Below are 12,277 nucleotides of genomic sequence, written 5' to 3' on the forward strand. Positions count from 1 at the left end.
TTCTATTCTCCAGCCATTCTGTTGTAGATCTGTTCCTATGTTCAGGACCATTGTCCTATTGATGACCTAGTTTGGACCAAGCTTCAGCTGTGGGACATTTGAGTCTAGAATATGTTGGTATACAGATGAGTTCAAGGTCTTCTCAGCAACAGCAAGGTTCCCAGATCCTGTAACTGCAAAACTAGCCCAGACCATCAGTCATCCACCACTATGCTTTACAGTGGGTATAGAGCTGGTGTTTTTGCTGATACAGTGTTTGATGTTCTCCAACCATGGTGATGTGCATAATAACCAAACATCTCAACTTTGGTCTGATCTGTTCTAAGGAGATTATTCCAGAAGTCTTGTTCTTTGTTCAGACTCAGATTTGCAACCTAAATCTAAATCCTGCCGCCATATTGAGGATTTCTCCCTCAGCCCATCCAAACAGCCATACTGGCCACGGTTCAGTGTTTCTCTACCTGTCCTGTCATGAACTTTAACATCCAACATGCTGTCTGATACCTGCAGAGTCTTGCCTGTAAAGAGTTTGATCCTTTTGTGTGGATCATACCCTGCTTCTCCTTTTGGATCAGTTTTTGTAAACTAAAACAGCACCAGGAGGTAAAATATATTTTTGTTTGAGGTTTTCAGTCATCATGGACCAGGTGTCATGCTTTATACTCTCTATTTGTTTATTTTTGGTGTGTTAAATATTAGCTCTGGGATATATATATGGTTATTACTGAACATGTCCCACTCAGGATCTTTATCATGTGTAAGTGCTGTTGTGTTGTCCTGAAACAGACAGCGGCTGTCACGGCTCAATGACTGATGGACTACCCATAATGCACCAAGATGGCGATAAGATCACAGGCAGCAGTCGGGTTCATCGTTAGCTGCAACAAATCAGTCACCTAATCAGCTGAAAGTCCAGAAACAAGCAGCTGAAATAGGGTTTTTTTCCCCGAGTCATGACTGTCAGGCTTTATTCCACTTCCATCTCTATGATTGGTTGACATGGAGCTCACCTGTCACAGAGGAGCTGCCATTAAACCACAGTTCTGTTCTTAAATGTCTAATTATGTCCTTAGGATACATTAAAACTGCAGTTAATAACTAAGATGATCTCATTACAGTCCGATGTTCTGACAGGACTTCCTGGATCAACCCATTCATGTAGATTCTACCGCCCACTCGATCAGTCTATAAATCCAAAGGCACTCTGCAGTGGGACCTGTGTGTCAAACCAAAGCACACTTCAGGATGAGCTCCAAACACGTCCCAAAATCCTGCAAACTCCTTCAAATATTCACCAGTATTTCAAGACTCAGAGGGTTGTTTTTTGGGATTAGTTGCTATATAACTGCCAGACTTGGCGATCCTAATGGGGCCCAAATTTAATTTGGACCATTATTTTTGCTGTTATTTTTCAGGGAGAGGTCAGTGAGGGTCAACTTAGATACGTTTCTCCACCTTATTTTGGCAGCGCTGATCAAAGTTTCTTTAGTTATTATAAATTTTTTGACAGCATGCAACATAATGTCAGGACTTTTATGATTTAGATATTCATGGATAAATCAGGCAAACATTAAGATTCTGGAATGGTATTCCCAAAGATCTGACTGAGAGAACTCTATTAAACTCTACTGGAAATTTGGAGACCATGCCGGGTCTGAGTCATCTGCAGTTTTTCCATACCTGCGAATTCTGAAACTTTATAAACTTTGCAAAAATATTTTTTACACTGAGGCTTCAGCATTCATTCATGGTATCATCACTGTGAAACGACACAAGTTACATGTTAACAGGGGAAACTTACTTGGGTCTATGAGCTTCATCCTACTGCAGTCTGATTGGTTAGCTGTGACCGGGCAGCTGTACACTCCTCCAGTTCGATTGGCTGGAACATGAGGCTCCGCCTTCTCCTTGGGAGCTCCCACCAATAGCCTGTCAGCAACAAAGGAGGGCAATGTTACCTGTTTGATTATTTTAACATCCCAACAGGATCCAGAATTCTGTTTCAACAGAATATGTAGCAGAACCTTCTGTTCTGGTACCATGTGTTTCAGAACTGTGTAATCCAGAACCTTCTGCTCCAGGACCATCCTCAGTAAATGCCTGGTTCTGGTCTCATCTGAAAGCTAACTCTAAATGTTTCTCCAAACAGTGGGAATGGCTTTAATTGTTCCTGGGACTGAGTTCCAGATGTTAAAACAATCCTGGAATCTCTAAACGTGTTCTGAAAACAGATGACTGGAGTTATAAACTCAATTCAACCCAAGCCCAATTTCTGACACAGTCCTAGTCCAGAACTGGGAACAACAGCACAGAAATGGAGGGGTTTCCTGAATGAGGAATGGACTCTAGTTGGACACCGCAAGGAAGCTCGATCAAAATCTGAAGATGCTGGACAGATTCTGAAATCACCAAATCCACCATGTCTCCATGTAAACTGGACTGATGACAGAGAGAACACAGGGAAGATTAGAAACAGCTGCCAGAACATTAGGAATAATGCAGCACCAACAATCTTTGCATTTCTTGGACCTTTATCACTTAAAAAAAAGGTGATACGTTTCTGAAAAACCTGTTGTGTTGGATCCTAGGCTTATCTTCTGCCGTCTGGGAGAAGATTGAAGTCCAGTATAGCTAATCAAACCTTCTCAGAAGCAGAGTTTTCATGGAGAACGTTTCTCTTTCTGCATTGGACAGATGCTTTTATCCAAAGTGACTTACTAATGATGATGTAACAATGCAGACCATATGAAAGCTAACAATCAGCTACTTAGAAGGAAGACCTCTATTGAGGTTCTGTCATGAAGACCGTGTAGAAATAGATAGTAGGCACAGAAGGAAGTGCAGTAGAAGGGATAGGGAAGTACAGGGTAGGATGAGGTGGGTCCTCAAGAGTTTTTTGGAGATAGACAGGGATTGCCTCGGTTCTGGTAGCGCTTGGTAGGTCATTCTACCATTGAGGAGCGTCTGGATGGTCTACAGCGTGGTGTAGGCCTTGCCAGCAGAATGGAGAGACCGAGTCCTCTCCCATCAGCCTGTGGGAGAGCATTCAAGGAGATGGGAGTTGTACATTAGGGACCTGGATTCGATGCGGGTGGCTAAATCCTTCTTCTGAAAACTCATTATACCTAAAAACTAGTCTTAAAAACTGGAAATAGAGTCATAAAACTTGAAAATAACATCATTAAATGTTTGATGGAAAAACTGTGAATCAATCGTGAGAATTTAGGTCTATTTGTTTTGGTGAGTGTATTAGTTGTTTTTATTGGATATTTTTATGACATTCATTTGAAAATATGATAAAAGCATGACCTAAGAGGTCTAATGTATCAGTTATGATACAAAAAACTGTCCAAGAAGATTTTTAAAATCCGATGTTTAATTTTTATATTAGGCTTTAAAGCATTAATGGAACCGTGTTTTCAGTCCTAAAGGTTTTCCCTAATGGATCTCTACATTATTAATCAGTCAGTCAATCAATCAATGCTGTATAGGTCCATAAAATAAAATACTAAAAAAGATTAACATGAAATAGGCAATAAAATACAACAATAGTCCAATTAATAGAATGAGGGCATTAAACCGTAAAAAGATAAGAAAATAGAAAACTGTTAATAAAACCAGCCTGATACCTCTGCTCAACTGGAACAACTGGAGTCTATAAAGGAGATTTAAAATCATTCCAGGTGTGGTCCATCCTTACAGCGAGTGGGAGATCATTCCAAAGTTTGGGAGCTGCAACAGAGAAAGCTCTGTGTCCTCGGCTCGCCGGGCAAGTCCTAGGAACATCTAAAAGCAGCAGGTTACCTGACCTCAGAGTTCTGCTGGGAACATGCCTGAGGTCCGATAAGTAAGGAGGTGTCGGACCATTTAGACATTTAAAAACCAAAAGTAAAATCTTAAAAACGTACAGGCAGCCAGTGCAAGGAGGACAATGAACGTAATGTGGTCACATCTTCTTTTACAGGTCAGCAGAGAGGCAGCAACATTTTGGACGAGCTGCAGGTGATGAAGAGGAGAGTTCCAGAATTACAGCTTCACCTTCCCAACAGCTGGTTGCATATTCACACACTGAAGCTAACAGTTACATTACAGAAGGAAAAACTCAGAAGTGCTGCTGGTGAACTGTTGAAGGAACCAAGAATGTTCCTGAAAATCTGGAGTCTTTGACCTTCCTGGAGGTCATTGAAGCTTTAAACTGACCGTGTTTATATTTGAGTCATGTTCCTTTGGTGTCTCAGAATAAATGAGTCTGAAGGACAGACACGACACTCAGTAATGGACATAATGACAGGCTGGGAACTAGTAGCTCTTTCTGATTGGCTGAGGTCATGTGACAAATCAGCTGGAGGACAACAAACTGTTTAGAGGTCAGTGTGAGTCAAACATGACCGGATAGGACCCATCCTGACTGGACTGGACTGGAGTGGAAACACTGGAACAATGTGTCCAAACAGCTGGGAATTCACTTAAAGGAGCATGAAACCAGGCTGAGGGTTTACTGGGATTATTGGGATGTAGGTCTGGCATAGGGAGGACTAGAGGTCCACATGGAGAAAAGATGACACCCCATTTATGTGATGGGGCGTCAGTGAGAGACCGTTGTGCTTCTCGCTGACAGGAAATCTGTGGGTGTGATCATTTCCTGTGTTCCCTCTGTGACCTCTAATCTGTTCTCTGCTCAGGTAGGTTCTCATGGTGATGACATCACAGCTGTGTCAATCAGCAACAGAAGCATATAAATGAGATGAGTTATTGATTCCTGCAACATCCTCCAGGTCTCCAGGGAGCACTTAGGACCTGTGAGACCCCATGGATTCATCCTGCCTCCTCCTGAACTCCAGAACCTCCAGGACACAGTGCTGGAACCACATCCAGAAACAAATACAAGCCCTTGCAGCTATCCAACATTCCTCTGTACAAACAGGACCTCATCAGTGGTCTCCTGGAAGCTCTTCAGGGTCTATATTCTGTCCTCAGGAATCAATAAAAGCTCATTGATCCGCTGGTTAGCCAATCCCAGAGCAGCAGGGAGCAGCAGCACCTGAACCTCCAGAGAAACATCAATCTGTGTGTGCTACACCCACAGCCAATCTAATTAGTGAACATAAAGAGACAGTCGTCATGGTGACGATGGAGACAGGCAGCTGGGTGACCTCAGGTTGAGCTGTTTGAGGATCTCCTTCAGGAAGCCGCAGCTCAGTGTGGAATGAAACACGTATGTTCAGAGTCCGAGTAACACGGTGCAATCAGGGAGTCCTCTGGCCTGTACCACCGGGATGGGAGGGGTACCATGTGACCTGTCAGCGTCTGAAACTGCTTAAAATCACACTGAGTCTGAGGCTGACGCACCGGCAGACAACATGCTGTACGAGATAAACCCTCCCAGAACCAGGCAGAGCATGGCTGTATGTCTGCATTTCAGGCTGCAGCATGTCCAAAATAAACTTTCTGATCTTCCTTCTGAAACACTTCCTAAAGCTGCTCTGTCATTCAGGACACCAAAGAATGAATCCCAGTCCCAGTTGTTTTGTCCCATTCTTCCTACAAACATCTCTTCGTGGGTCCAGCAGTGCGGTGTCTCCTCCAACATTCTCTGTTGGGGACCAGTCAAGACTACAGGCAGGCCGGTCCAGCAGCTGTACCCTGGTCTTCCTCACAAGGCCTTTCAGTTCAGTTCAATTCAGTTAATTTATATAGCGCCGATTCACAACACATGTCGTCTCAAGGCACTTCATAAAGGGTTTGGAATGGTATAGGTTTGTTGGGTTGTTACTGGGTGTTAGAGTTCGGCTATTTTAGAACGGGTCACGTATAGGGGTACAAAGTAAAATAATAAACTGATAAAGTGTGTCCATCTAGAGCCCACTGATGGTCATTGTTATAGTAAAAACCACAAGAATCAGGATACCTCCCTCTGTCAGACTGATTATAACCATTGGAAAAGAGAAGGGGTCATACAGGTAGCAGAAATGGAGGGTGTGTTTGGACCTCAACCATAACTGAGCCGGTTTAGGCTAAACCTGACTCCCCCTTACTCCAACCAACAGGGAGGGAGGAAGGCAGAGGTAAAAATACTGGGAGAGTGTTGTTTCCTGCTGCATTGTGTGAAAGGTGGGTAATTTTAAAATGGGCTAAGTCAATTCAATCGAATCATATAGATTTCAAGTCAGGCACATGCATTAATAACTAACCCTTGAACAATACAGTCAGCCTTTAAAATGTGGTTTTCCATTGTCATGGATGTCCTTGGAAAAGATGTGGTCCTAAAGGCTGCAAATGTTGCTCTAAAGATGCTTTATTTTTCTGCGTCAAAGCTGCCATCAGAGAAGAGGAAATGATCCCAGCCCATACCATGATGCACCCTCCTACCATCACAGAGTCTGGCTGCAGGGACTGGTTGCTGACAACAGGCTGAATGCTCCTTTTCCAGCAACATCTGGAGGACTGATCCATCAGATCCATGTTCCCACAGTGTGATGGTCCATCCCAGAAGCCTCTGAGCCCAGAGAAGCTGGCTCCACCTCTGCTCAGTAAAGTTTGTGAATATAAGCCTATATTTTACACACGGCCGAAGGTGTCCCAAAGTAATCTCTGCTCCATGGTTCTAACAGCTATCAGCAGGTCCTGGTGCAGACGTGTCTCTGTATTCTCTGTATGGTTTTAACATATTCTCCTGGGTAGAGGAAGACATAAATCCCTTCCAATCTTTCTTTGGTTTTACGCGGTTCACACCAAGTGAACATATTTGATCCTCAGAAACCAGGATCTTCAAGGAGATTGCTTTAGTATCAAATTAAGGACGATCCCTTCATGTAGCTCAATGCTAGCCCCACATTTAATTTGCTGCAAATGAAATCTCTAACAAAAAATAGAATATGAAAAAGAAAGCTGCTGCTTTCCATCCAGGGTTTTCCGTTCAGTCCCATCGTTTCTGATCCGAGATTGTTGTCCAGAATGATCCCTCCGGCCCCTCCCTGGCCCCGCTCTGCTCGGGCTGCTGCGGTTTTCTCAGGCTGCAGGAGAATTCAGACACATTATTAACACTGCAGGGCATTCAGCTGACTCGGTGCGCTGCACAGCACATTCAGACAGAGCAGCACTCTACTGGGATCTGATCTGATGAACCCTCCTCGTCATGGAGAGTTATCTGCGTGAGTCTCAGAGCAGACTCAGAGGCTTCATGAAGATGGAGACGGGTCTGCAACAGCTGGATGGAGTCAGCCTCCTCAGAGAAAAACCAGTTATCACAAACTGGGAGATAAAACTGTGCCTGAGCATCATCAGTGGAGAAACCAGAAGAACCACTCAGAAGACAGCAGTGAACCATCAACATTGCATGGAAAGATGAGCTCCAGACCTTTGAAGGGAAACAGCATTCCCAGACTGATCGGGTCCGACCCAGACATGGTTGAGCAACAACTCCTTCAACACCAAGACAAAAATATTCTGATGTTAGACTGTCTCCTACAGTTCTGAGTCTGGGCTGGACCTGTTATTACCACTGAGTCCTGGTTCTTGCTGTTGGGATCTAGACCTGACTGACCTGGGTTAGAGTGTCCTGAGTGTGTTCAGACCCAGATGGTTTGTTAGAATCTGCAGGCAAGCAGCAGTTTCCATTGGTTGGTGGCTGGTTGGATGAACCGTGTGGATATTTCTTGTAATTGAAGATGGTGATACTGGATGGATTCTGATGGGGGGCTGGTCAGTTCATGCCTTTGGTCATTTTGTACCTGACATGTCCAGGTATGAAATAAAACTCTTTGTTACAGGACATTTCATGCGGCCCATGCATCAACATGGACCCGTCTGCAGAACGTTTTGTACCTGGTTTCACAACCAATGAACCAATAAAGTACATTTCTATAATCAGTTCACAGTCTGCGGTGGCAAAGAGTGGTTAGATGATCTCACTTAATAACATCTACAAGCAGGAAGAAGCTCAGAATTATTTTGGTTTCCCCTGGTCCAACTGATGATCAGAACCAGATTAAACAGGAAACCAATTCATTAAAATATTTAACAACATAAACAGGTTCTCCATTGTTTCAGTGGATTGGTGTGACATGGTTTGCTTCCAGGTATGAAATGGACAAAGAAAAGGAAAAAGTAGCTGTGGATAGGTAGGAAGTTCGGCTGTTAATTGCCGAAGGTCAGAGGTGGGTAGAAATAGCCAAAAACTGTACTCAAGTAAGCATGTTTCAGAATACCTTTACTCAAGTAAAAACATAAAGTAAAACTACTCCTAGAAGTAAATGTTTTTAACAGTTACTCAAACAATTGTAACTAGCTGGTGCCCACCTGTGGTGAAAGGATGAAGATGGGGACTGGTCTACTGGGCTGTCTGAGCAGTGTATTAACCTTACCTCCATTCAATAAAAGCTTTTTGTCTCTGTAAAAAAGGAAACTGACTCGGTGTCAGAGTCAGACTGAAAAGAACTGAGGTTCTGTTGAAGAACATATCAGACCACATTTCGGTGTTGCATGGCTGAACACTTTCAACATTACAGGAAACTGATACAACCGCTGTTATGTTTAGTCACGTATGTTTAGTACATGCATCTGAGGGCCAGTCAGGGCACAGCTTTCTTTTATTTTAGAACAGATTGCGATGGGAACAGCTCATTTCTGAGCTGCAGTTTGCATTTAGGTAGACAGATCTGAAACATACAGAAGACCCCAAACAAACAACCTTCAACTGTGCTTCTGAAACCTAAAACCCTAAATTACCTCTGAACATTAGGATGCCAGCTTGCTCTGAGCATCTTTAAAATGTAAAAATAATTAATCCGCTCCATAATTCTCAGACGTTTGGAAGAAATCCTGAAATGAATTCTGTGACAGATTTTCAGATCCTACAAATTACTGAGAGGATGTTGTGCATCATCAGCCACCCTCTTAAAGATCCATTTAGATGGTTCTGATGGTCCTAAACCAGGAATGTCCAATTCCAGTCCCTGGAGCCCAGTGTCTTTATGTTTTAGAAACGTCCCTTACCCAATACACTTGAATCAAATGGCTAAATTACCTACTCAGCATCTCCTAAGGTTCTACAGAGGCCCTACAAGGTACCATTTGTTTGATTCAGGTGTGTTCTCCCAGCAATACAGAGTGTGTACAGGAGTGCAGGTGTGTGGATTAAAAGGAAGCATGCAGGTGCGTTCAGGTGAGGGACAGATAATCATGTATGTGCAAAAGTAGGAGTGGATTGAGAGACGTGTGCAGGTGTATGTAGGTGTGTGCATTAGAAGGAGAAGTGTAGCTGATGGGTGCAGGTGTGCGCATGAGAAATGGTAAATGGCCTGCACTTGTATAGCGCTTTATGTAGTCCGAGGACCTCAAAGCGCGTTACACTACAATCAGTTATCCCCCCCATTCACACACTGACTGTGGTGAGCTACACTGTAGCTACAGCTGCCCTAGAAAAGACTGACAGAAGTGAGGCTGTCATACAATGGGTCCCACCGGGCCCTCTGACCACCATCAGCAGGCAAGGCGGGTGAAGTGTCTTGCCCAAGGACACAACAGTTGAAACGGACGGAGCAGGAGGGACAGATTGGTGGGAGTGTATGCATTAGAAAGGCAGTGTTCACTCACAGGAAGTTCCCCGTCTCCAGATCCTCATGCAGAGCGACTGAGAATCCAAACAGACTCTTGCTTCCGATTGTCTTCAGCACCGGAAACGACATGTCGACGTTGAAAGCCACACATGTACTAAGGCAGACGCTCAGCAGTACAAACATTTCTACTGTCATGACGACCTGGGAGGAATGAGAGCCTGAGTCAAACATCGCTGAAGGTATGGATTGAACAATGAAATCATAATTATTTATTGGCGAAAGGACTGAATTCATTCATCCATTCACACTAACACATTCATACAACTGTACACAGATCAACAGGCTGCTTGGGGTTCAGTGTCTTGCCAAAGGACACTTCAACATGTGTTGGGGGGAGCTGGAATCCAACTGACAACTTTCTCATTGTCAGACTGCTCGACCCAATGAGCAACAGCGGTCGGAAATCACCTGAAGAATGTTCCAAGCTGATTGGCTGTCACCTGTCTGTCGATCTCACCTGTTCGCTTCAATCTGTGATGTTAATAAGAGACTTAATCCAATCTCCATCATTACTGCTGTCTGTCAGTTCAGGTGGAATAGCCTCATGTTCTCAGACAAACTCTGTTGCTGTTTGTCTACAGTCACCAGTTTGAATCATTTTACATGAAGACCACTTGAGCTTTATCTGATTATTAATCAGAGCCAGTCTTTTCACACAGCATCAAATATTCAAATCAATTCAGTTTTATTTATATAGCGCCAATTCACAACACATGTCGTCTCAAGGCTCTTTACAAAGTCAGGTTCATACATTCCTATTAATCCTAACAATTGAACAGTGCAGTCAGATTCAGTTATTTATTCAAATTGGATAAAAAGTTTTTCTGTCTAAGGAAACCCAGCAGATTTCATCCAGTCAGTGACTTGCAGCATTCCCTCCTCCTGGATGAGCATGTAGAGACAGTGGACAGTCACTGGCGTTGACTTTGCAGCAATCCCTCATACTGAGCATGCATGTAGCGACAGTGGAGAGGAAAAACTCCCTTTTAACAGGAAGAAACCTCCAGCAGAACCAGAACCAGGCTCAGTGTGAGCGGCCATCTGCCACGACCGACTGGGGGTTTGAGAGAACAGAGCAGAGACACAAAGAGAACACAGAAGCACTGATCCAGGAGTACTTTCTATGGGAAGGAAAAGTAAATGTTAATGGATGTAGCTCCTTTAGTCGTTTCACCTAGAAAGAAAGAACAGATAAACTCTGAGCCAGTTTTCAAGGTTAGAGTCTGAAAGAGAGAACATAGAGTTAGTTACAGTAGAAGCTCAGTCAGTAGCCATGTCTAGGAGAGAGAAAGGGTTAAACACTGAAAGACAGGGCTATGTGGATCATCTGTAGAAGGTGAGCATTAAGTTGTTGCCAGCAGAAGCTCAGACGATGCCCCTCTCCAGGAAGGTGTCACAGGTAGACACAGAGCCAGGCCAGGTGTAGCTTCTAGGAAGAGGACAGATATATTTAAAAACATCATCCCTAATATTTTCTTTAATATTTCTTTGAACGTTGTACTTTAACCAAAGGCTTTTTGTATCTCTGAACAAGCTTCTGGCATCATTCTGGCTGATATCTGACCAGTCTACCTGGCAGAATTGGTAACATTCATTTTAACTGGTAGGACAATTACAAGCATGTCCACGAGAAGTGGATGGAAACCTCTGTCCGGAGCTATGCTTCAGTTCCTCTGATAAAAATATGTTAACAACTTGATTGTTGTTAATCTCAATCATTACTTTAGTTTAATGTTCTCCCTTTGGTTAAACAACAAACTGAAAAACAGCTGTAGTACCATTGCCCAGTAGTACTCTGTAGTACTCTGAGGTTTTCTGAGCTATAGATGTCCTGCAACCTGTTAAACAGTGAAGGCAGCTAATAAATAAATGCAGCTCGGTCAGCTTACAGAAACAGGAGGAACCCTGACCTGTTGGTCTTTAGACTGAAGATGCTTCCAGATGTTTGTGGATGAAGGGGATCTGTCCAGCTGTCCTTGTCCTCTGCAGGCAGACAGTCTGACTTCTCCGTCTGCTGAAACACTCCTCTGCACGCGCTCAGATGAACCTCTGTCTATATCAAGTCTCTCCACCTCCTTCCCTCCCTCTCTCTCTCTCTCTCTCCTTCATTCTTATTCTTAAGCTGTGCTTGCTAGTCCTGAAATGAAATCATGTCTGAGTGAGTGAGTTAACCCGCCCACACCCACACACACACACACACACACACACACACACACACACACACACACACTCCTGTTATAAGTTTGTGTGTGTGTGTGTGTGTGTGTGTGTGTGAAACTGAATTTTGTCTCACACTCTCAGCTCACATTTTATTTCAGTTTCCTGTCTTTGTCTCACTTCCGCTCTCCTTTTCTGGTTTTTACAAACACCTCTCTACAAACATCTGAGCACGCTCAGTAACATTTAACACCTGTCAGGTGTTGATCTGGACTTTTTATCTGTATCAAGGATGCGTTTATCAACCGGATTATCAGCTTGGACAGATCAGCTTTAGCTCTAATAGACTCCACGTTGCTTCATGGAAGACCATTTTTGTCACAGTTTTTAAATATTGACAACCCCTTTATATATAATTCTGTTCATAAAATTTGCAGAATATTTCTGTGCATTCATTCTCTTCTTTCCCTTTTTGACTCTGGAACATCATCAGTTTCTATCCT

At 43.5% G+C, this 12,277-nt stretch overlaps 1 protein-coding gene across 5 annotated transcripts in view; it reads right to left on the reverse strand.

The window, feature by feature from the left end:
* LOC124862474 (integrin alpha-3-like) overlaps positions 1 to 11,718 on the reverse strand; it is a 28,081-nt gene extending 16,363 nt beyond the window's left edge. Inside the window, exons 1-3 of one of the 5 annotated variants that reach the window (XR_007036927.1) lie at positions 11,528 to 11,718; positions 9,595 to 9,758; positions 1,802 to 1,929 (exon numbers count right to left, since the gene is read on the reverse strand). Coding sequence is in view for 3 of the 5 variants with exons in the window: in XM_047356423.1 (XP_047212379.1) it covers positions 1,802 to 1,929; positions 9,595 to 9,752 (286 nt within the window). In the remaining 2 variants the exon portion in view is untranslated. Of the gene's footprint in view, positions 1 to 1,801; positions 1,930 to 6,369; positions 6,620 to 9,594; positions 9,759 to 11,527 lie in introns of those variants that run through there. The other 4 variants (XM_047356423.1, XM_047356424.1, XM_047356425.1 and 1 more) reach the window with 4 other exon arrangements.
* Between the last annotated feature and the right edge of the window lie 559 nt (positions 11,719 to 12,277).

The sequence above is a fragment of the Girardinichthys multiradiatus genome, chromosome X, assembly GCF_021462225.1.
Source record: "Girardinichthys multiradiatus isolate DD_20200921_A chromosome X, DD_fGirMul_XY1, whole genome shotgun sequence".
NCBI classification, from domain to species: Eukaryota; Metazoa; Chordata; class Actinopteri; order Cyprinodontiformes; family Goodeidae; genus Girardinichthys; species Girardinichthys multiradiatus.